Source organism: Pholis gunnellus (assembly GCF_910591455.1).
Source record: "Pholis gunnellus genome assembly, chromosome: 6".
NCBI lineage: Eukaryota > Metazoa > Chordata > Actinopteri > Perciformes > Pholidae > Pholis > Pholis gunnellus.
The window spans coordinates 5,349,443-5,374,555 of NC_136532.1; the positions used below are offsets into that span (position 1 = coordinate 5,349,443).

General features: G+C 44.6%; 1 protein-coding gene across 1 annotated transcript; it reads right to left on the reverse strand.

Annotated features, from left to right (window-relative positions):
• Nucleotides 1-13,058: 13,058 nt before the first annotated feature.
• On the reverse strand, nucleotides 13,059-24,275 carry snx18a (sorting nexin 18a; the record flags this gene model as incomplete). Its single annotated transcript, XM_079160947.1, has 2 exons — nucleotides 13,059-14,440; nucleotides 22,751-24,275. 2 exons carry the CDS (start codon nucleotides 24,273-24,275, stop codon nucleotides 14,187-14,189), a joined length of 1,779 nt encoding a protein of 592 aa, XP_079017073.1. The 3' UTR covers nucleotides 13,059-14,186.
• Nucleotides 24,276-25,113: the final 838 nt, after the last annotated feature.

The window sequence follows — 25,113 nt, forward strand, 5'->3', positions numbered from 1 at the left end:
CACACCGAGCTCGGGATTCGCACACAATTGGCGCCGGTGTGCTAAACGGTCTTGTGGACAGTAAATGAGCTCATGGGAGCCGTGAGCCACGGCATCACATGTGAGGTGCAAACTTGGCACAATGATGTCGGGGGCCACAGAGTTCACCAGGAGGAACTTCACTGGGATGCTGCCGTTAACCACAATATTGTCACTTATTTAAGGGGAAATTGCAGCACAACTCGGGACAAACGTCGGCAAGTTGTTGATGAGCGTGCAGTCTGACACACTTTGTGCAGAAAGAGATTAACGGGAACCAGCTAAATATAAAAAAAGTGCATTTCTCAGCATACAATGGTCGAACTTCTTTACCAATCCCGTCTCCACCAGCTACAAACAAGATGTTACGTCTCATTTTGTGGTGTTGGTCTTGGTGTTTTTCCTACTTTGTTGCATTACAACCTGAAATTAAAATAGATGATTTGATTGGCTTGCTAAACAATAAAAAACTGAAAAGTGGTGCGTGCAAGATCTGGTGCTACCGATTACCTTCAGAAGTGTCGCATGATCTAAAGGAGCACCATTAAATCCATTATAACATCCATATAACAAAATGGAAACCAAGCTGCCAAAAGAGGACCAAATACTGCCGACAAGAGAGACAAAGATAACCCTGGAGGAGCTGGAGGAGACGCGAGTATCTGTCCAAAGCACCAATTTAAACTGTACTCTCCACAGGCTTTAGGCTTTATGGAAGAGGGGCCAGAATAAAAATAGTCTCCTTTTGGCAAACTCCAAAAGTCTTTTCTTATTTTTGTCTTCAAGCAATGTCTTTTTTTTTCTGGCCTTTTTCACTTCACCAATTGTAACTATTTTGTGTAGAACCATTGCATGAAATCCAAATGAAAATCCATTTTAATTCCTGGTTGTAATGCAACTAAATAGAAAAGAACGCCAAGGGAGGTGAATACTTTTACACGGTTCTGTGCAAAGAATTTTACTCCAGTTGTAGCCCGCCAGCTTTACTTTATACTTCGTCTACATAACATAATCAATAAATGAATTATGATGTATTATTGTTGCTTCAGATAAGACTTTATTGAAGGATATAGTAAAACATATGCCACACTTTTACCAGCTGCTACACTAAAGTAATGTACAAATTCATGCATCAACGATTATAAATCAATAGTATAATTTATTTTACATAATGAGTACTTTCAACTTTGATACATTACGTATATTTGGATGCTAATTCTTTTGTATTTTTATTCAAAATTTGAAATTCAGGACTTTAAATTATTATGATTATTTCTACGCTATGGTATTACTACTTTTACTTAAGTCAAATATAGAGTAGTTCTTCCACCGCACAATCCCAATTTATCAGAACATTTGAGATATAAAAAACTGCGTTGATGTTGTGTCACACACTTGAACTACAGTCGGCGTATGTGAAGGAGGTGTTACGGAGCAGACACGAGGGAGAGGGATTCTGTGAGGCAGGATTTAGAAGATCACCCACTCGCTTCCTAAACACACAAACACAAATACAAAGACAGACAGACGGTCTTTGTACTCCCCTGTACTTCCCCAGTCTGAATCCAAAACTGAGCTCCAACCTCAATCCCAAACTGTCAAACCAGCATTGTTTTTCATTTTGTGGCAAAAACCAACTTTGTTTGGGTTCTTTCATCGTCACAAGCGTAGAGGTGAAGTCATGCACGACTGTTACACATGGTGAGTTGGGCCGGTTTGTGTTTAGGAATGCCGATGATCTGAAAGATTATCCAGAGACTACAACAAGCCAGCTCACTCTCTATTTACCGCCTCAAATCATTTGCAGAGATGCAAGGTTTGTTTTAGTCGTGTCACATTCACAGTCTTTTGTCTGGTGGAGCACAACAGGCCGTAAAAGAAAAAGAGGTGGGCACGGCACTGAGCGACAAGCGAACCAGTTTAGATGCAAATGCATCATTTAATGGCCACGTTTTCACTATAATATTACACGGTGACTTTAGAGTTCTACATTTAAGAGGCGTTGAGACTAACCCAGCCCGTTTTCACAAAGCGTCAAATAACAACGCTTTGTCACGCTGCTCGGCGTCTGATACGGATGCACAAGGCATTTAGCGTCTGTATGAGACACACCGGGCTTTCAGGTAACTATGTAAACCCATCAGTGAAAATGAGTATGAAGACCGAAAAAAACTACATATGGTGGGTCAAACAAACACGGGACTTTCAACCAGGAGACCGGTGTCCGTGTACCAAAGTGTAGTTGAGTTGTTTGTGAAGTTTTTTCCATACTTATGTCACGTTGTTTACATTTTATTTAGTTTACATACTTATTTTAAGCCCAACCATGGTCCTAAACCTAATTAAGTGGTTTTGTTTCCTAAACCAAAGCAAATGTTTCTGTTTGAATTCACAACGAGACCTCGTGTTTACTGCTACTGTGTGCTAGGCTACCCAGTGCGCAAGAAAGTGAAGCCAAGGGGCCTATCGTTGAAAATGTCATGATTTTAATACCACTGTTTCACCTCAAACAGCCCAACCTTTTCTTTTGATTTGGACAGTTTGGAGTAGAGTAGAGTAAAACATTAACAGGCTTTACATTCACAGTTTCTCTTTTAATTTGTTGACCCATTCATTTGGAAAACAACCAGAGTTTGCAACCATGCCCACGGCTCTGTGAGGCTGTAGCATAAATGCTAACATCAGTATGCTAACATGCTCACGATGCCATACCGTTAAACGGTTCACCACCTTAGTTTACCATGTTAGCGTGCCAACATCCTCTGATTAGCACAGACCACAAAGTGCAGCTGAGGCTGTCAGGGATGTCTTTACTTTTGCAGGTACCAAACCAAGTGCCGCTAGATCAAATAAACGCCATGAACGGAATGTTTATTTTCACCCAGGTGAGAATAGTTAGACGGCAGCTATTCGGCTAATTATACACAGCCAAGGTAAATATGCTACCCAATTTATTTAATTGTTAGCTAGCCAAAATTGTTAGCTAGTTAGCTATATACAACCTACAGTAGGCTACATAAACACACAGTAGCTAATGTATGACAGGGTCGGGTGCACATAGCATTGTTTAACGGACACCTGGGTGCTCGTCTCTGTCATGCTACCCGGCTGTTTATCGCCACATTTGTAATTCCGTCCAGGTACAACAAGTATTGTTGGCTCCTGAAATGCTAATAGCATCTCGTTAAAATATATCAGGGTCACCAAAGTCATCAGGTTTTATCCTCTGGGAACCATGCATGTCTGTACAGAATTCAATCCATCTCATTTCTAATGAGCTGTAATATTACAGCTCATTAAAAAAAAGATATTGTTTGCATCGTGTACATTGATAAATAAGAAAACTGTAAATAATATTCATCCAAAATTGTGACTGAGTTGGCACTCGGCCCATACAGTGCAAGCATGAGTAATTTGTACTTCCATGAAAATGTCAAATTATAGTCTCAGAAAGAAGAAACTGGTGTCGAGAAAAACGCTGACATCATGGGAGTTACCAAATGTGGATGTCTGGCAGGAAGCGGTCACATGCTGGACACTTAGTCACGTCTTAAATTAGCATTACGCTAGCTGTCTGCAATATTACGCACTCACAGCTTTAGCGCTGAGCTTTTGACACAGTTGAAGTACAAGGAATGTAAATTCCTAATGCGGTTGTGTGAGAGAATCCGAGAACCGAGAGATAATTAGTCGAGATGAGTTCTTGCCCTCAGATATTAGATCTCAGAGTGATCATTGTAATTTAGGGGTTGGTAATTGTGGGGCAGAGGGTTACAGAACAATAGCAACCTGCTAGACAAGACTAGGAGAGACAAAGCAGTCTTGGCTCATTTAGTTTAATAAGGCTCCACCGAGACAAACCCAGATGGTTAAGTAGATCACTTCGACCCGCCAGTTGTATTTTACAAAGACTTCAAAAAAAGACTCTCTCTCATCTTCTAAACCATTGCAAGAGTAACAACTCTTGTGCATTTGAAGTACCACTAATGTATCGTCCACAAAGTGTAATTTAGTTTATTCGTAAAAGCTAATCAAGGCACGTAAAATACTGCAAAGGGTTTCAGAATGTAGCGCGCTGGCGTTGAAAGCCGAGGCGGTTGACTTTTAGGGGAAAGCGATGTGGCGCTAATGATAAAGTAAAACAGAAAGCCACTCTGCAATCTAGCTTTTTTCTTTTTTTCTTTTTTTTTTCCCAGAGCTCTTTACCCAAGTGGCATCGGTATCAGCCGCTGTTTTATCTGCTGCTAAACTGGGTCCTTGTGCATCTGCTGGGGAAAGGATTAGCTGCTTGATTCATAGACGGGCTTTTCTCTGTTTCTTTGTCAGCTACTTGGCACATGGCTGATCTGCAAGAGAAACAGATCATGCTCAAATTGAAAGTAATATAAGGCCTGGAAAACTATGATGTTTATTCAGCAAATGTAAGTGTGGTAGTGGTCCTTAATTAGTGTAAGGTTTTCTGCTGGATAGATTTCTCTCATCTGCAGGTTTTAGGACAGCTTTTGGTAAATGGTGTATGATGACAATTTCTAGCATACACTGTGTCTCTGTACTTCCATTTGGAACTGAATACAATTGAATACAAACCCTATTTTTGGTCTCTTAAGATTACCCAACACTCTAAAATGTTCTCCCAAATTGCTCCGAGAGGCTGTGCCATTAGTATATGAGTGTGTGTGTGTGTATTTTGGAAGAGTAGAAAGGTGCTATATGAATGCAAATCCATTCTAATAGGTAACAAGGTTGGAACATTGTTAAAATGTGTTGAAATATATTTAACAACATTATCCAAATTGTGTTTTTCTGCTGCAAACAAGGCCTTCAAAATGTTGCTTTTCAGAATAAATGACATCTGGAACATAAAGGTGCATCAGTGTAATCTAATATCTAACAGCATCAGGCACACTCATTCTCACAGAACAACAACATACATACACGAACGCATGTGTAGTCGACTCCCACATGTCCCGCTGACCATGGATTTGGCAACTCCCTGTCATAGGCGGTCAATAGATTCATCCACATGTTGTGGCCCTGCATGGAGCCTGTGAACAATGAACCTGTAAGAGTAGGAGGCGTGTGTCGTCGCTGTAAGAGAGGTCAGACCACCAGCGTCCATGTCAGCTGGTGTGTTTGATGACTACTGGACTGCGGTTTGTGGGTGGCAGTGGACAAAGAGGGCGGTTAGATGGTCAAACGCTGTGTGTGTCTGTGTGTTGAGAAGAGAGAGTGAGTGTGCTAGACTACGTGTTGTACGAGAGAGTCAATGTGTGGGTCTGTGTTATTGGCACAGACATGTCGGCCCTGTAGGCCCTTTCATCTATCCATGCACATGAGGACAAGTAAGTAGCACAGAGAGAAAAATGAAGGGAATCCTTTGAAATCATTTCTCTGGTCTGATTTTCATTAAGAGGTTATTTTTAAGGTTATAATGTGCATACTCCAAGAACACAAAGGCATTCTGTAGAAAAGTATTTATGTTGTTGTGACATAAACACATTGAAAAGAGCTTTTTGGTTACTTTTAAAACGACCAAATTGAAAAACTAAAATTCAAACAAGTATTCGAGGTGGACGGAGGTCGTGGTCAGTCTTTGGAAAGAAACATTAATGAAAGTTTTTGCGTGAGTGTTGCGTAGCCTTGAGGAGGTCTTCCCACTCCAGACAACTTAACTAGTCATTCTGTTTTTAGAATACAGTTAAATATCTCACAATTATAATATCACTTTAGCATAATGCAGATTGGAAACACAGATGTTTCCAGGGATCCTCGCATTTCATATCATGGCCTTGACAAGTAACCTTAAAACTCTAATGTACAGTTCATTTTGGCTGGTATATGTGATTGACAGAAATTCGAGTGGTTCTATTCCTGAGTGAGAAAATAACTGTGTGAGCGGGGGGGGGGGGGGGGGGGGGGGCTCTTCCCTAGTTGTTCTTGCTTGTTTATTGTAATTAGAGCTATAAATGAAACTCTGTTGGGGAAGGGGGAGGGAGAGGGGAGAATGCACATTGGCCCACAAAGACAAAAAACAAAATGTGTCGGTGTTGTGTGTGTCTATCTTGGAGAGCAGCCAGAGAGGTGGGGGGGTGGGAGGGCAGTCAGCGTTTTTCAGGCTACATGAATGAGGCCCCACCGGAGTGAGCTTCCTGTGTGAGGGCTATAAAAACAAAACCGGGGCTAAAGAATGCAGTGTGCTCCCACATTCCTGAACACACTGCCAGGTATAGGACTCACAGCATGTCCTCCTCTAACGAAAGAAATACGACAATTCCCATGATGCACAGCCATTGATTGAAAATGAGAAAACATACAAATGCATGTCTCTAAAGTAATGAGCTCCATCTAAGACTATAGATGTTTGTAGCCCTGCTGGTGGTGTCCTGTTCATTACATCCCACAATAAAAAAAGAAATCTGGTTCAAACAGGTATATCCCCTCGAGACCATGCATGCCTCCAACAAATGCCTGCGAATTTGAATGTTCAGGGGTGTAAGAGGAAAGCATGGAGTGTCCAAAATGGAATGGATCCATCCTCTGGGGAGCATGAACATACCAACAAAAACGCCACAGCAACCTGGCCATTAGATTTGGATATTTATAGCGATAGCAAAAGCGTCAGGGAGGTCACCAACAACATTAATATTAACCCTCTGAGGACTACGAATAGCAACAGCTAATTCATTGGAAATCTATTTTTGTCTGAAAGAAAACATTTTTAATAGCTGCTACTTTTACAAGGAAGTAATTAAGGAATGGATATACGAATTGGGACAAGCTGCAGCAGACGTATAGTCTTCAATGAAAACTATTTTTGGCGGGCAATAAAAAAGAGATTAGTGGAGCGTTTTAAAACACTTTTATTCTGCAGTTTCCAGTAGCACTGAAAATGGGTGTGGCTGTGGCAGGATGTTGATGTCATCATGCCGGTACCATACAAACCTAAAGGCAACATCTTTTGCTGTGCTTCTTCAGCTATTTCAAACCATAGCCACCAACAAAAACAGTGCTGTATTAATTCTGAGTTAGATAAAGCCCAGTACACAATTTAAGTGCAAATGTGATTTTAGCCTAAAAATAATGTTTTATTAGCAGGGTGTAGCATGTCTGAGCCTTTTCCCGTACTGAGGGCCTCGCCCCCGTGAGTGGGCAGGGTGCTGCTGTGCTGAGGTCAGTGGATGATCTCATGTGAGCTGCTAACCAGGCCAACGTTTGTCGTATCACGCTTCCTGCAAAACCAAGAAGTGCATGTAAGGCCACTGTGTAATAGCAAAATCAGATCCATCATATCATATGGAAACAGAGAAAATAGAAAAGAGGATTCAGCTCTTTTCTAGGTACACACCAGATGTGCTTGTAGATTTTACAGGAGGAGGTTCATTTTCAACAGATGTAAACCTCAAAATGAAGTTGAGAAATATCATCTGGACTTGACTCAGTTAAAAGCAGGTTTTCAGCAGGTTTTCTGTTGTTTCACACAGAAAAATTAAAGAAATATTACAACAAGACAAGCAAATCATGAACAAGAACATTGCAGCAATCAAAATCAACAGAATATTTTTGGACTAAACCCCCTGACTGATATTCACAGAGTGTAAAGTGTAGTTAAGTGGTGAGCAATGTAACCTTTTCAGGAGTTACACACACACCGCACACACTGTACCTTCCACGCATGCTTTTTACAACAATCAGGTGCTTTCAGTTCTTTGTTTAAAAAAAACAGCCACGATCAAATCATCAGCCGTCTGCCGATGACAACACAGACCAAACCTTCCAGTTAGACAGCTAGGTTTAACAGTTAAGAGCTATGCACACAGGTCTCATGTGACAGAAAATAATAATAGGTTGAAATTTCAAATGTGAATTGTTTGTTCTATATGTTTTTTCTACACCGCCATAGCTGGCAACAGCCACAGCTGGAGGCAATATGTTTTAGTTAAATAAATAGGAGTAGAACTGACATTGAACTGTTTTCAGTGGTCCTTTGAATAGAGCAAAAGCTGTTAGTTGCTATAATGACAACTAACTGGTACCCATCAGTAGGGCCATAAAGAGAGCGGACGCAGCTCGGATTGCTGGCTAGTTAGCTTGCTAGCTTCTCCTTCTTTAAAGCGGCGGGCAGTTAGGCGGAGGGATCATTACACCCAGAGCTGCCGTGTTGGGCACCAGCCCGCTGTTAGGTTATTTATTTAGTAGGCAGTGTAGCATTAAAGCGTGACGGAATTAGCAAGCTAGATAACTAGCCAACTGTCTGCTAGTTAGCTAGCTAGCTTGTTAATCCCACAATACTTTAATGCTACACTGGTTAGATTGAAAACTCCAGAATTGATTTGCTAATTATGACAATGACATGACACACAAATATCTAATAGGATAGAATGATGAAGTGATGACATTTTGAACAGACATGGATGGAGGCAAACAACCATGAGGCGGTAATTCTGACAGGTTATCAGCTCCACACCACTAACGTTAAGAAGATTAAGAAAAAGTAAAACTTGTATGACAAAGTCACAGGGGACCAGCTTCAAACAAGTCTCAGGAGGTGGCCAGGAGGACTTAACACACACACACACACACACACACACATGCATGCATACACTCTGTTTTCCATGAAGGGATTGTACCACTGGGACTGTAACGTGAAACTGGCATGGTGGGAGTGGTTCTGTGTTTCCTCTCCAGAGACTGAGAATATGTTTGGCCCAGAGCCTCAGTGCTCAGTATCCCCTCTGGTCCTGGGTCTGTCAGCTGTGTCGGGACAGGGTCTCTCACCTCTGCCTCAGTCGGCCCAGACTCTGATCAAAGGCCAGTACAGACCCGGCTGTAATTGAAAACAGATCCAGCCAGAATCCACCTCCGGCAGGAATATGCTGAGTGCAGGCGAACGCCACACATTCCAAAAGCATGAACTCTGCAAAAAAATTAAAAAGACGAGACAGAAAGAGCACTTGATGTTTGCTTCTGTCTTACATGTGGAGAGAAGGGGGGGGGGGGGGGGGTAGGAGGGCCCACAATGTCTCATCAACTGCTCTTTCTTTCTTGGCAAGAAAGCAAATAAGCGTGTTTCCCAAAAATGGTAAACTGTTGCTTTAAGGTAGCGCTCAAACGACTTTGGGCCTGCGTGAAAAAAAAAATGCAGCCCTCTTTTTGAATTCAATGAGGCCAGCAAAGGCCTCAACACACGGGTTTCCCGGCAAAAACGAAGGGTCGCCCGGGGCCAAAAAATGTTATGTAGCTCAACACAATGATATCTGGCGAGCCACAGCTGCCAGTGGCCAATCAAATATGTGCAATGTACGTTGCTGGTAGATTACTTTGCAACCTGAGTGCTGTCATGAAATCATATGTTAATGAGCCAAAATCCTCAGTGTGTAATTTGAACAGGCTAAAGTACAAATAGGCAGCCTACCACTGAAATGTACAACTATAAATCTACATTTGAACAACTAATGAGTCCTTTCCTACCGGTGCATAGGGAGCAGCTGTTTCAACACACCGTGCAAAAAAACCAACATGTCCTGTTTTTTTTGTCACTCCTTGGCTTGAAATAAGTTACTGCAACCTAGAACAAACCATTTCATTTCAACAGAAATCCTGTGTTTGGTTTTTGCACTTCCTTTTGCAGCATATTACATGAAGAAATATGAGGAGTGAAATCTTTGTGGTTTGCCTCAGGGCATTTCCTGGCATTATGATGTGACATTTGGAAGGCTTTAATCAGCTGAAGCAATGAGAGGAAGTTGGGGTCAAACTTTGTAAGTGTGAAATTATGTCATGGGAATTATGCGCTCTAAGCACCGAGGTGGTGAGCTGAGGGTGTATTAGTAAGCGGATGTGAAACGATGCGTGCTGTTGTGGTAGGATCTCAGCAGAGATGAGGGATTTGAAGGAGCAGCTTCACTTTTACAAACAGAAATGAGCATCAGCTCCCAGTTCAAGAGGTTTTAGTCCCAGTTTCTTGGTTTCGCTGAGGAATCGGAGGTGAGTGTTGCACAGGGAGAGTGCAACAGGATTTGGGTGTAATCTAGACGAGAATCTCGAGACGCTGAATCAGTCCTTATGAAAGCAATGTGGTTGGATGTGGCGTCAGTGTCGGGTCATTAGAGGGGGAAAGCCCTGTGCTCTCAACTGCCTCTCGGTGCCAACTATTGAAACGAAGGGAAAACAAACCCATTTCTAGATGGTGTAATGTGTAAACACGTCTTAGAAGAAGTGGAAAAAACGGATTGAAAACTGCTACTCAGCTATGATCGAGGTGAAAACATGCAGTCGCATTATTACCTTTTGACTTGTGTGAGAGCAGCTGGGAGGCGGGGTTCAGCCAGACGTTCTCATTTTTGGGTCATCACCTTACTGACAACAAAGGTACAGTGTGCTTCTTGGGTTACATTCAGTGAATTCCAAAGAGCCACTGCAAGTCCAAAATAATGAGAGCCAAGCAGTGATGGCCACTTTATTATCTCCGCCACAAAGTTCATGCGTGTTTGTACACTTAGTGACTGTGCACCTCTGTGTCTGTCCACGGCTAATCTTGCATTCTGCTGCAGCAAACTGCATAATATGTTGGGTGTCTAGTCATGGCTGCATGCTCAAGGACCTCTCGTGGTCGCGGTGACTCACTCCTTCTCAAAACAGACTTTATTGCCTGTTTTACTCTGCCATTGACTGCCTGCTGCATCCTCACTCACTACTCTTAACCGCACCCAGGAGCCGCTAGTGTATTTCATTAACAGTTAATGTCACTGCCAGTGCACACACTGCTGCGTACTTCTCGGCCATCGCTCTGTAGCTCAGTTCGATCGGTGTATTTGGCTAACCGCTAACCGCTAACGGAACTGCCAGTACATGCACTGTTGAGTACATCGCCGCCACTCAGCCGCTGCTGGGTGGGCAGACAGCTTTGATGAGTTTAATTTAGTTTTTGGCGAGAATGTATGAAATGTATTATACTATGACATTGAGCTGATTGTCCGCATACATCGCGGTTTGTTTTTAAGTGTTTTACGACACCTTACAGCCCATTAGTGTCTACGGGGTTAGACAATCCGGGAGTTATTATTTAATCAGTCACATGATACAGCAGTGGTCGATGCAGACCCACCTGGTGGAGATCTGCACTCCACTAAGCGCACCTTTTGTTTTGGACATGTGATGTTTGTCATTGGAGCTGAAATGCCTCGATAACAAACTCTCCCAGAATAAATCCTCCAGAAAATCACACTCAATCTCTTGTGTCTTTTACATTTTCACCCCTCGGCCATTACACTTGTGTCATGCTCTGTTCATCGTGTGGAAGGAACGTCCGACGCTGCTCTTGTGGCCAAACGGTTTCACATACTCGACGTCTGTGGGATGTGGTCCACTGATGATACTGTTTTGTTTCAAGGACAATCCAAGTCTGAATCGAGAGCTGTCGTTTCCTGCATGCTAGACTGTGGTGAGTAACTGCCTCTGTTTCTCTTTGAGTCACTGTGGTGACGATGACCTCACTCAAAGCACTCTGCATGTTTTTGCACGACTTTAAAAGGTACCACTTTGGCGATATTGTTCTTATCATAAGTAGGTCTAATATTGCTAATTACAAAATGTTCTTTTTCTGAGCTATGTGTGCCTAACATTGATAATTCAAAACAACCAAAGCTTGTGGCGGGAAAGAGGAAGAATGTGAAAACAGGAGCACCCATTTCCCCCGGCGTTGGCAGTATCGACCGAAGGCCTGAGGCTGTGTGCATCTTGTTGAGTTTATGAAGACAGTGGAAAAACCAAAGATTACAATTGAAAAAAATAGAGGAGATGAAGATGGTGAGAGTTTCCAAACGGATCTAGTTCCCACATGACAGGATATCGTTATCTATGCTAGCAGTGTAGCTCTACAGATGGCGTCTACAGTCGGTCCGCCGCTTAAATCCAGAAATATCTTATCTCGCCATCTATTAGATGAGTTGCCATGGGATTTTGATCAGGCGTTCGTGATGCCCAGAGTGTGAAACTTCTGACTTTGTTGGAGATTACCAGCATGTTGACATTTTTTTTGTGTGAAATGTCGTGACAACTGATATTCCTGAAGCCAAGAAGATGAATCCTAATGACTTTCCATCCATCCACCACCCCAGTGAAACATCTCTAAATCGTCCTGAATTTTGTCCCGTTATTCATGGTTATTCATGACTTTTGGTGATCCCACGACTTTCCCTTTGGCACCGACACGGGGGTTTCCAGCTTTAGTTTACGTAGCTCTTAGTCTTGTTGGAATTAAAAGGCATCCGCTCTTCCTGTGGAAATGGCTTCATTAACTACACATAAACAAGCTGCAATGCTTTGGAGAACGGCATTTCATTACAGTACTGCTGTAAGTAAACTAGTAACTACTAGTAAGTATACTCTATTTCATTATTACGTTTTCCAATTTGCCATCAATTAAATACCTTGGAAGGAGAATATGCAGTTTTCTATCAGTATTACTGTATTGTTTTTATGTATTCTGGTTTGGAGGACAGAGCAGAACTGTTGACGTGCACAGTGAGATGCTTTCTGCACGAGGAGAGCGAGTTATCTCCAATAAGCACTGGTCTGCATCTTCATTATCTCGGTTAGAGGTGCTGGAGATGACGGCTAATGAAAAAAGAAACTCACCCAGCTATTTTTTTGACCTTTTCCTGTTGACTACGTGTTCGCTGTCATACGCTCCGGCACTTCTAACAGCGGCCAGATGTCCCAGATGGCTGGCCGGGCTCACGCGCTGTCAGCAGATCTGCCGACAGAGCGTGAGCTTAGCATGAAACACTGACACGGCACACCCCGGTCCTCCAGGGACGCTGCCAAGGAAACCTGCGGAGCCGCTCAGTTCATAAATTCTGTAGTGTGAGTGTCTGAGGCACCTTGAAGGACCGGTAAAAGGCAAACAAACCTGTCAGCAGGTAGTTTTATCATCATTTCCCCCAGTTATTGGCTGGATTCGGGCTCATGAGGTATCACATATTTTTAAGTACATCACAAAACACACAGGACCAAGCCAACGGCTTTCTGTGAAGGAGGAATTTATTTTCTCTGCTTCTATATTAATCTTTTCCTGATGCAACCAACATCATGAAGGTTAAAAAAAAAAAACAGCAGTGCTGTCTAGAAGTGTGCTATTAAAAAGACTGCATTGTTATAACAGCCTGCCTCTGAAACACTACCCCAAAAACCTAAGCCTGGAAAAAAAAACACGTTGTGTCGACACAAATTGGTATCCGGCACCGCGAGTGTCCATCGTACCCGTCCCTTTAATAAGCACCGGCGCTGGCTGTGCACCATGTAAGGCGACGGGCTCCTATTGTCAAAGCAGGTAATCCTCTCTTGATCCTGATTTAGTCACACTTTGAGTGTTAAAAATCACTTGGGGGGGTTGGGGGGGGGGTGAAAGACACAGACCTCGTACAAAGCACAGTGGTCTTTTTATTTCTTCTAAGCCTGCAAAATGTGTAGCTTTGTAAAAACAAATAGAATATATTTCTACATTTACAGTATATAAAGCTTTTTAGTAACTAGTAAAAAACAAACGACCGGAGTGACGTAATCAGAAGGCACAGCGAGACAGTGGTGACGGTGGCGGCTCCGCGGGGGCGACTGTAAACATTTTGTCCCTGTTGGTCCACGGAGAGAGATACCTGGAAGGGCTCGAGTGTTTTTCCAGAAGGCAGCGTGTTAGCCCACTGGAGCAAGCGCCAGTGCTGGAGTGGCAGTTGGTTTTAAAAAAAAACAACCAAAACAGTGTTTTAAAAACGCAGATACAAGGCTCTTAATGTTGACTGGATTTAATGCCCCAAACCCGCCAGACCAAGCGGGGCACCATCATCACCATTGATTCTCATTACATCTGTTGTTTGTGTTACAAGTTTGGCCTTACTTCATTAAATGACACGTCTTCTCTGAAACAAGAACATCCAGTCCCCTCCCACCCAAAATGATGTGGCCAACGAACAACCTGGATTTGGGTTGAAATGTCAATATTACCAGAGCGTCATCCCCTTGAATGTCTCTCCCTGGGGCTGGTTTGAACGGCGTTCACCAGTATGCGGTACTGGCGGTTGTTTGCCAAAAAGCTCCACTGGCCGCCAGAGAGGCGGGTGCACGGCCATCTATCGATCGCCGAGGTCTAAGGAGGGCGAAAGAAGCGCTCCCTGTTACGCGTCGTCATATTTCTGCAGGGCCTCCTCGAGCTTGCCGGTGATTTTCTGGAAGAAGGCGATCTGCTGCTGCAAGTAGTGCTGCATCTGTGCCTTGAAGTCGCGCACGCGGATCTGGTGGAAGTGCTGGATCTCGGCCAGCGTGGCGCAGGAGATGATGTTGCAGCGCTCGTCGATGCCGTCCGCCTGCGCCCGGTCCATCTTTCCCTCCTCCACGTGCTTCTGGCTCTCTTTCACCTTCGTCAGGGCTCCTGTTTTTTTTTGGGGGGGGGGGGGGACAAGAGAGGCAAAAACTATAATCAGGATTTATTTTGTTGTCGTGAGTGCTTCATGAGAGTGCATGTTCCGTTAACGGGAAACACCCACGCCATTTATTTATCAATGTTCAATCACATAGATACTATTTCTACCAGTGTGGGAAATCAGCCCACAAGTAGGCTACATTTAAAAAGAAACATTTATTAACTCATCAACCAGGCCGCCTGACTTTGTTTTAACAGGAAAGTAAATTAATCATCTCAAGATAATTTGCGATTAAGATGCAAGAGCACAGCTTGACAGTGAATGTATAACTTCAGGGAGGCGGCTGAAAATAGTTTGATGAACAGTTTGTTCCAAACTCCCTGAGAACCGGAGCCACGTCTGAGTCTGTAGTGAGGGAATGTGAGGGGGCCCGACTCTTAAAAATATCTATTGCATTATGTCACTTCATAGGCCTTTTCTAAATAACCATTTAAGGGGATTTTGCTGGCAGTTTGATACCATCTACCGATGATTGTTGGCAATTTCGAGCCCGTAATATGAATAAGGGCAACTGCCAACTAAATGTGAGCAAGTCGAATTCTTAAGATTTAGCTCTTCTCCAATACTGATGTCACAGTAAAGCAATTCATAGATGGCTAGGAATAAAATAAGAGTCTGATCTTACATGTTTTATACTGCTATACAATAACAATGTTGTTTCTTTATTTATATGTCTTCTATATGACTCTGCCTGTAACATGCAGCTCTTGCCTCAGTTGTTTACCACGATACCATGGACGTAGCGACCAAGAGCATACACGGTTTAAAACAAGTCAGATGGAAACATTACAAAGTCAGTCAGAGACGATGTTTCTATGGAGCTTAAAGGGACAGTTCACCCCAAAATGAAAACTACATATTTTTTCCCCTTACCTGTAGCGCTATTTATCAATCTAGATTGTTTTGGTGTGAGTTGCCTAGTTTTGGAGATAAAGGCCTTCTCTGCAATATAATGGGACTAGATGGCACTCGGCTTGCGGTGCTCAAAGCGCCTTAAAATACTTTAGAAAAACTCAACCGCAATGTCCTTTTTTTCAAATATATTGACCCGGTTTCTAAAGATAATTCACCTTGTTGTGAGCAATTATATTTAGGAAGTATAGTTTTAGAGACAGTACGTGTAATATATGCCTCTTTAAGCTTAGCTTAGCTTTAACTAGCTACATTAGCTAAGGCTGACAAAACCTACAGGTGACACTTGTTATTTGTAGAAATTAAGGCTTTTGTCTTTTTGTGTCTAACTTAAATGACTTAATCTGAACACGGCTAACAAATGTACACTCTTTAAATGTCTACTACTTGATATTTCCCATCACAGTCATTTCGTGGTTACTGATAAATTCAGCAGTTATTTGCTAATTTTAAATGTACCGTGACGAGGTTATCGTGAGAAAGTATAACTTGCAAGACAAGTAAATCCAGTACATCACTACTCATACTGAGAGTTTCACCTCGACCAAGAAGAAGAGCTACTTGCTGTCGTCACTGTGGTCACATTGTGGCATGAGAAGATGAAGTCGTGATGGTTTACAAACCTTTTTACAAGCCTTTTGGCCATAATGGTGCCAAAACTAAACATTAGCCGACTAATTTGCAGACAGAAGCTTCGACGGGAGCAGAAGGCAGGGTTTAAAACACCAGGAGCGGATGACGGATGACTCAAACTGCTGAAAGTCTCTGTCCGAGTGAAGGAAGACATGTCACGAGTAATGAGTTTTCAGCTGAAAGGCAAGAGAAACGGACCGGTTGTGACCTTCTGTCTGATCTAATTACTTAGCAATGTTTACATGTCACGGCTGGAGTCAAAGAAAGAAACGATCCTCAGGGCTGTGACAAGAATGCCGACGTATGTTTACAGTTCCCAAGTGTTGTTCCTGGAATTTGTGTTTGTCAAAAATGATTTTCCCGATCTTGAACTTGATTTGTAGGCCAACAAAATTAAATTTGAAAGGCGTGTGGCCCCCTTTTTTGGTTAGTTGACTTTGCAGCCGGAGTGTGATATTCTAAGCAGAAGCAGGTGGTAAAGCCAGAAGTCGCATTAGTAAAGTTGTGATTTTCGACATTTGAGAGCTGTCGCCCCGAGATGTTCTTTTGCGCAAAACTTGTTCTGTCCTTGTCCCCTTGTCAATGTGGCAGAAACATTGGTTTACCCGATACTTTGACAGACAGGAACTAACTCCGATTTACCGTATGCAGGTGTGATGTTACAGATTGGTAACACTGACATTGTTGTAATTGTTCAAAACGCCACTGACAACATTTGGCACTGAGTAAATGTCGTCTCCGAGCGCTCTGGGCTTCAGGGCGGCGGGTGAAGGTGCGAATTGTGCCCTCAAAGCATTCAGCAGAACTTCCTGTATTGACCTATCAAGGGATTTTCTCGTCATTATGTGAGCTTAGTCACAGGCGCTTCGTTGAAAGTCTGATTCAGCCCGCTTGTTTCCTGAAATCTGAGACCACAGAGGACTCACTGACCCTGCACTCTTTTGGCTTCTGTCGACCTTTAAAAGTTCACCGAAATGCACAACGGCCTTCTTTCTCTCACTGTGTGTGTGTGTGTGTAGGGAGTAAGTAAGTATATTACAGCACAAAGAGTAAACAAATATGTTAAACCCCCCCAAAAGACACAGCTTTCGCCCCATCCCCCACAAAGTCTGCCCAGTTTGCCTTCTGGCTGTAGCTCCCTCAGCAGCAGTTTAACCCAAATCTTGGAAATTCCTTTAATGCACAGCAGATTGGACATGACAGAAAGAGAGGCAAAGATAAAGATGGGGAGCAGAGACACAGGGGAGAGAGAGAGAGAAAGAGAAAGAAAGAGAAAGAGAGAGAGAGGAACTAACACAGCTGTCCAAAGACTTACATGCCAATCCCAAAGGTGTTTACCTTACAGGTCTCTGGCTTCCTGCCTTTTAAAAGCTCGCTAATGGACTAAGGAGGAATGGTTGTTACCATGGAGACTTTATGAAAAAGTCAAGAGTTCAGTCAGAGAACATGGTGTCAGCAAACCGTTGCAGACAGACAGCCACATCATTTTCACAGCTGCTGCGAGTCATCTCTGTGGGCCTGCTGCGAAGACAGAACCGCCAATAAGACACTGAGTCTGTGGAGCAGGGCTGCAAACGGGCCTATACATGACTTTTTCATTATCGAACAATTTCCTGAATAATCGCTTAATTAAAGAGTAACCACACAGCCTTCAACCCTTAAGCCCTGAGCCTTAAACTAAATGATATGACTATACTTCGATGAAGCACTTCAATGCTGGTGTTAATATTGACATTTCATGGTTGAAAATGGCTCAAAAAAACTGTCTACTGTTAATAATCAGCCCTAATCTGTTCAAGGCCAATTTTGAGATAGAGTCGACCGTTTAGGACTAATCTGATTTATGAAATAAAAATATTTTAACGCGCTCTTATCAGACCCTCCTCCTCGTGTCTCTCCACAGCATCTATTAATTTAACCTTTTCAGTTACCACTGTGTAGCGTTACAATCACAGCACAAACCTGTTCTCTCCTTTCTGTGGTTTTGAAATGAAGCTCTGAGCTCATTACAACATCTGGTGAATCACTGTTAATGACAAGAGTGTGTGGATAAAGCACTGAGTTGTTTTATCTTTCTCATTTAGCTGCTGACTAGTTAGCTAGCTAACGTTAACTCCACCATGCTTTCTTGCTAACGTTACACTGGTGGTCGGCGGCAGAGCTGGGTCTCTACTCCCCGTCACAATGTGAAACGTTAGCAGCATTAGCTTTCATACATTTTTACTTTATGTAGTATTTGTGTTGCGACACGTGATGTAACAACGCTACATTTCCATTTAGTTGATTTGTGCTCGACAGAGCACGGTAGGCTACAAGACCGACTGTTACTCCTGCAGTCTCTTTTAAACGGTTACGGCAAATCATTTAAATGTCTTAAATTAGATTTTCAGATTTGAATGTCATGGCTTTTCTTAAAAAGTTGTGTTTTAAATTCTTTCATGGCGCTGTGGTAATTGATGTAGAGGCTTGTGACGTCAGTTGGCTGCGGGTGTCCATGTTACACTTTAAGTAAAGTTACACATTAATGAACTGTTTAGTCAGGTTTTCATTATAATTTTAAAAAATTCAGAGTTTGTGAACTAACACTCTTGTCTGTATGATGTTCTGAAGTGAAGGGACTTTATAGTAAGAAGTGCGAAAACCACATTTCATCACAACAGCTGCAATGTTGTGTTGCGTCTTGACGTCTTCCTGCACAGCTTCTGCTTCGGCCATCTTTGCGGTCCCAGGTTACTGCCGCGAGAGACTGAGCAGAACAACCCTGGACACCGCCAGTATACATATACATAATGCTTCTGTGTTAATATATATTGGAGATACCACAGATCCCAGCATCACCCATGGTGATTGATGAGGACTGTAACAATACTGCAGTGTCACTCTATGAAAAAGAAAACACATGAGATGAAATCCTCCCCGGGTGTACGGAGGTGGCAGCCGGCCCTCCTGGACTCCAGCGGCTTCAGCTCTTACGTAATCCCCGGTTACACAACACCAAGCTACCGCGACGCTTCTGATCTGAACAGCCGGAGGTAAACCCCCCCCCCCCCACCCCGTAGGACATTTAAATGGCCTGTGACAACACATCAGACTGCAGCGTTTGCACAGGAGGAGAGGCGGGCTGAGGCGGCCGACTCAGCAGGATATCACCACGTCTTTTGTGAATCTCCGGCCATTGTTTTATCTGATCGAACTGTGATGAGATCAGACGAAACGGTGACGTTTTACAGGTTCACCGATGCGTGCTCCTCCTTGAAAATACTTTACTGAATCAGGACAACGAAGACTTGATATCAGAGCGTTTTTATCTACTGAACTAAACCATTGTTTGCGAGTGGGTGCGCTCTATTATTTCAGCTAAACTGATAACATGCCCTTGTCTAAAGTCAACAACATGTTTTTTTCTTTCTATTAAGAAACACTGCAGGCAACATCAATATTATCGCTCTGAGTAAATGTTTGAACAAGAACTGGTTGCATTTCAATATTTGTTCGACAAATAGAGACCAAAATATATTTCCCCTCTACATGAGGACCTTTTTTCAATGTATCCATTCGAATGCTTAAAATCTTCAGGGCCCCCTACTGAGCTTCAATGACCCTAAATAAGACTAACGTGTTTAAAAGAAAAAGTACAGCTCCTCGAGTAATCGGTCAAAGTGAACTCTATCTTTGGATTGTAAACAGCGAGCTTTTACGAAACCCCCCCGTCCTCCCTTCCTCTTTCTCAAGAGCCTGAACTGAGCAGAAACAACAAAACCCTGTCCCGATCTGACAGCTTCAGCATCGCATTAGGACAACAATACAAAAAAAATATACAAACATAAAAGACGTGAAGCTCGATAAGTTTCTAAAAAAGCAACACCAGATATGATGTCGATATCATGGGCCCCGCGCTAATGGCTAATGGTGGCCCCCGAGGAGGTGGCGATCGATGCGGTGATGTCCGGCTCCCGTTTCACTGGTCATTTCCAATGGGACAAATAAAACCTTCGTCTGCGGCCCTAACGAGACAGACATCAGGGGGCTAAAAATGGAATTGGGTTGTTGATAAGGCTGACGAGCCATGCTTTGACAGGCTTCTTCCTAAAGAGAGCAACAGTGATATGACCACAAGAGATAACCTCTTTAATAGGGAGGAGGCCACTTTTAAAGCCGCTACGGTCGCCATTGGACTTTCCCACTGACCTCAAATCTTGATTATCGCTCCAGAATACGGCACCGGTGAGTCCCGGCTGACCCACGTGGCCCCAACGAGTTTCCGTGCGACCACTTCTGTCTCTGGTCTACGACAGAGGTTGTGGCCTAGCCTCCCTTCAGGTGTCAAACCGGGAGAAACATATCACGAGGCTCACCTCATAACAGAAGAATATTAGCACTCGTGCACATTTCCTCCACACGGTTCAACAGGAAAGACGTACTCGAGTGCGAGCGACGGGCGGGACAGGAAGTGTTTTATTAAATATACGAGAGATAGAAAGGAGAGCAGACAAGGGGCCAGACAGAAGTATTGTCTTCACACAATGATACCAAAGAGAAATGCAGTGATTATAAAAAAATTAAAAAAACACACCTACTCTTACTAATTACAGTCATTTTGCATGCTGTGTTAACAGTTGTCAAGTGCCGGGTGATTCCAGGTGAGACTGGAGAGTGAATGTCAAGTACCTTCTCCAACGCTCCCTGGAAACATGTAGGCAGTTTGAGTAGCAAGCAGCCACTCAGCTGTCCAGAACGAGGGAACTTCAAAAAATAATATTGAATGTGCACTTTAACTGTTAATGGCAGATAGCAGGTTACACAAAGATTCTGATTGTGGTTTTTATCTGTTTTTTATCTCTTTACTTTTCCTTAATAGAAATTAATTAATAAAGAATTCAGTCTACACTCGCTTAATGATTAAGGGGGAAAAGGGATGCACACAAAAAAAGGAACAGAAACCGGACCGGAGGAACTAAACATCCTCAGTCCACGAAAGAAAACAAGACTAAACGTCTCCACGTGGCTCCTTCAGACCTTCTTATCTGTGGCAACGGGGCTGGGGTTGTCACACCGGACTGTTTGCGTGTTCGCCTTATTTGGGCTATGTGTGTGTGTGTGTGTGGAGGGGGGGGGGGGGGGGGGGGCTGACGTGGCAAACTTGATTTGAGCTGACTGGGGAAGTATTTGTGTCCCAACTGCAGCCTAAACACAGTCGGTCCCGTGTCATGGTGTGGACTGAATGGTCCCAGTGTTTGTAAAAGCCAAAGTGATAAACTGAGATGTCGACAGGCGAGGATGCATGTATACCTGGTAATATACGGGTCATTGCATATCTATGACGGTATTTAATAAACAAATAGTCTGTATGAAAATAATCACATGGTAAAGCCAGTATTTTCAGCGATACACTGACACAAACACAGAGTACTCTGATTAAGACGATATGTTTACTATAATGTAAAGTGAGATGTAAAAACAAAATCCAAATCAATTTTCAAACGATACCCCCTCACCCAAAATAAATATTACACATTAGATTTTCTGAGAAATTAGGAGTTAGTGTGTGCTTGTTATTATCAATTTTAGATGCCTTAAATGTGTATCACAACATATGATTTCCTCCAGATGTGATCATATTGAATAATCGCCCAGTTTGTTTTAAATACAAGTCAGAGCATAATCTGAACATAAAGCATGGAATGAGAAGGATTAGATCACATCATCCTCTGTGCATATTGAGCCCTGTCTCCTGTACGGTGTCCCACGTGGCACAGATTCAGAAAGGCTTCTCAATTTCCAGTTGGCAGTGATGGTAAAGATGTAGGTTTCATGTGATTGTAAAGAGATTTCATCTACCAAACGGGAGCACTAAGCCCCATGTAACTGTTCACAAAGTGGGGCAGATCGACCCTAAACATTATCCCCGTTCTCTTTTCCCATCAGAAGATTTCCCACGCGTGGTACGAGAGCTTCCCTCCGAACACAAACACAACTCAACATCAACATTTTGCCGCACACGGTGAGCACAATCGCCGTGGTGAGGGTCATGCAGGAGGACGTCCTACATTAGTCCAATATTGACAACAAAACACGAGGACTTATATGAGGGATTTGGCTGCAAATGAGTGTGACACTCTGCGTCTCCGGGGCACTGATGCCGTGTATGTGACACCCTGTAATGGAAAATCAAACACATTGCTGAAACAAACCGAGGCAGCAGCAGCAGCATGCAAACGCGGTCTATTTGTTTTGCAAAGTGCCGCAAGCTTCACCTGTAACCTGACAGCTTCCTTTGCTGTTGACAACAAGTAAAAACAGACGGACTCAAAAGCCACTTTGTTTATCTTTTCCAGGCCGGCAAACACTTAAAAAAACACTGAACCTCAGCCAAACCTGTGGTGGAAAGTGAGGTTTGGAGTCCAGATTTATGATCCCACATGTACTATTTTTGTTATCATTGTGTGCGCTGGGGGGGGGGGGGGGGGGGGGTTCCTTGTGTTGTTTTGGATTTGAGTTGTATTTATCCTTTACACCTTTGTGATGTTAAGGGTTTATAATGGCCTTGTCTTTAGTGTAATGTTTCAACAATATTAGTCTTTAATTATATTCTAGGAAAGAATTGTACTAAACATAGAAGTGTCCTGATGTCAGTGAAAGCAGCCTTACACACAAAGTAATAAACCGGTGAGTCAGAGGTGTGTAGCGCGTGTATGGCGGTGTTGCCGATGTACCTTTCTGCACGTGGATGATGTCAGGGTAGTTCGCCAGGTGTCCTTGATAAAGAGCTAACAAATCCATGATGGGGTCGAGGTCCTTGCTCGGCTGCTCGGCGAAATACTCCCCGATGGCCTCGTACGCGTCGCCGGTGAACGAGATGGCCTGGTTGAGCCCGGCGGAGTACGCCTGCTGGTCCATCTCGAAGGCTTGGCCGAGCACCTTGAACGACAGGCCCACCTTCTGGTACTCCTTCCTGAAGCCGGTGATCTGCTTGCGGGCGAACTCGTTGGCGGTGGCGCTGAGCTGCAGCGCGCCGTCGTCCATCCGCTTGGTGAAGCTCTTGAACCCATCGATCTTGCTCTCGACCTCCTGGAAGTCGAGCGGCGCCGCGGGGGTGCTGATGGTGAGGAAGAAGTTGGCCCCGACCATCTCGTCCTTCTCCGCCTTCCTCTTGCCCTGCTTCCAGGCCTTCTCGTCCGCGCTGTTGCAGCTGAGGAAATGCTGGAAGACGTCGCACCGCGCCAGCACCGGGTGGCTCGTCATGTGGTTCATCCACCACATGAGGCCCTTCCTGCGCTTGGAGATGAAGTCCTCCTCGAAGCGGCCCGTGGCCTGCTTCTCCGGGATGTGCGGCACCGAGATGACAGGGAACTTCTCCACCAGCCGCGCGTACAGCCAGTCGAAGTGCTTGTACCTCCGGTTCACCTGGGTCTGCGTGTGCGTGGGCGTCAGCTTGTAGGAGATGTAGCTCTTCATGCCCTTGAACTTGGTCTGCTTGGTGGGGTCGTCGATCGTGCACGCGAACGGGTACGGGTTCTCCTGCCACTCGGGGCCATGCTGGCCCAGCACCACGCAGATCTTGTCCCCGTCCTTCACGAAGCCCGAAGCCTCCCCGAGCACGAACGCCTCCCCTCCGGACTTCACGAAGGTCGAGAACCGGTTCAGGTTCCTGCTGACCGTGGCGGAGCTCTTCGCTTGCTGTGCATTACCTCTCGACATGGAGGATATTGACACCCTGTAAGTGGACGGCCCGTTGCCCTCAAAGTCACGATACCTTCCTCCCACAGTCCCCGGTTCGTCTGCAACGGTCGAGCTGTCGTCCCAGTCATCGTCCCAGTCATCGTCGCTCCCCTGGCTGGGCTGCTGGTAAGAGGGCTGCTGCTGCTGCTGCGTGGGGGCCGAGAAAGTGGCGAAACTGGGCGCAGGTGGTTTGGAAAAGTTCTCGACTTTATTCTGAGGCTTGTTCGAGCCGTCAAAACCTCCCGGCGGGACGTTCGCGTACCGGGAGTCCGGGTAAGTTTCCCCAGATGTGCCGCCGCCGGCGCTGCTGTTGTTGTTGAGCGCTGAGGCGACGTCGTTCCGCAGGACCTCCACGTAGGATGCGGGGAACAGCCCCCTCTCCCCTCGGCTGTTCGACCCCTCGAACCAGCCGTCGATGTCCTGCTCGCTGTATAGAGTCAGGACCTCGTTCTCCCTCACCGACACCTCCCCGGGGTTCTCCGAGTTGAAGTCATACAGCGCCCGGGCTCTGAGCGCCATGATTCCGGCCGCTGCTGGAGGAAGAGCAAGACAGCGGCGGGTCGCTTACGGCCGGGGGCAGGAGGGAAGCACAGCGGGCAGCTCGGTCAGCCCAGCCGAAAACTACTCTTCACAACTCCGCGTTCAAAACTTCTCGCAGTGAGAGAGAACACACACACACACACACACACACACGCGCACATACACACACACACACACGCGCGCGCGCACACAACCCCTGTTTATACCCCTCCTTCCTCTCGGTCAAACATGAGAGGAAACCGCGGTGGGCTTTTAAATCCAGAGGTCTCAGCGTGTGAAACTGCAGCGAAGGTATTTTATTTTCCGCTACAACAACACTAATCTGAGCTCCTCCGCTGCTCTCCCTACGAGTCGAGTCGGACGCTTCTGCTCTCACGCGCTGCGCAGCAACCCGTACGTCGAGCAGGCTGAGTAATCGAGGGCGGAGCTACAAGATGCTGCAATCCACCCAGACAACACAAATCAAGCGGCGGTGAGTGCTGCGAGTTTTCCAGACGTGTTGAGTGCTCCCCCCCCCCCCCCCCCCCCCCCCCACAAACACACACACGAGGAGCGTTTGCCGCATTTTAATAAGAGTTGTTCTGTGAGCAGGGAGATAACAGAGGGGGGGGGGGGGGGGGGGGGGGCTCATTACATTTCACGCTGCTAATGCTAACAACTTGTAACCAGGATTTAAACATGCTGTGGTCATGAGTCTTGTGGAGCACAGTGCAGAATGCCTCTGCTACAAGTGAAAGTACAACAGCATGAGAATCCAAATACACTAAAAGTGACAAAAGTAGATGTACTCATCATGCAGAATGGCCCAATTTAAAAT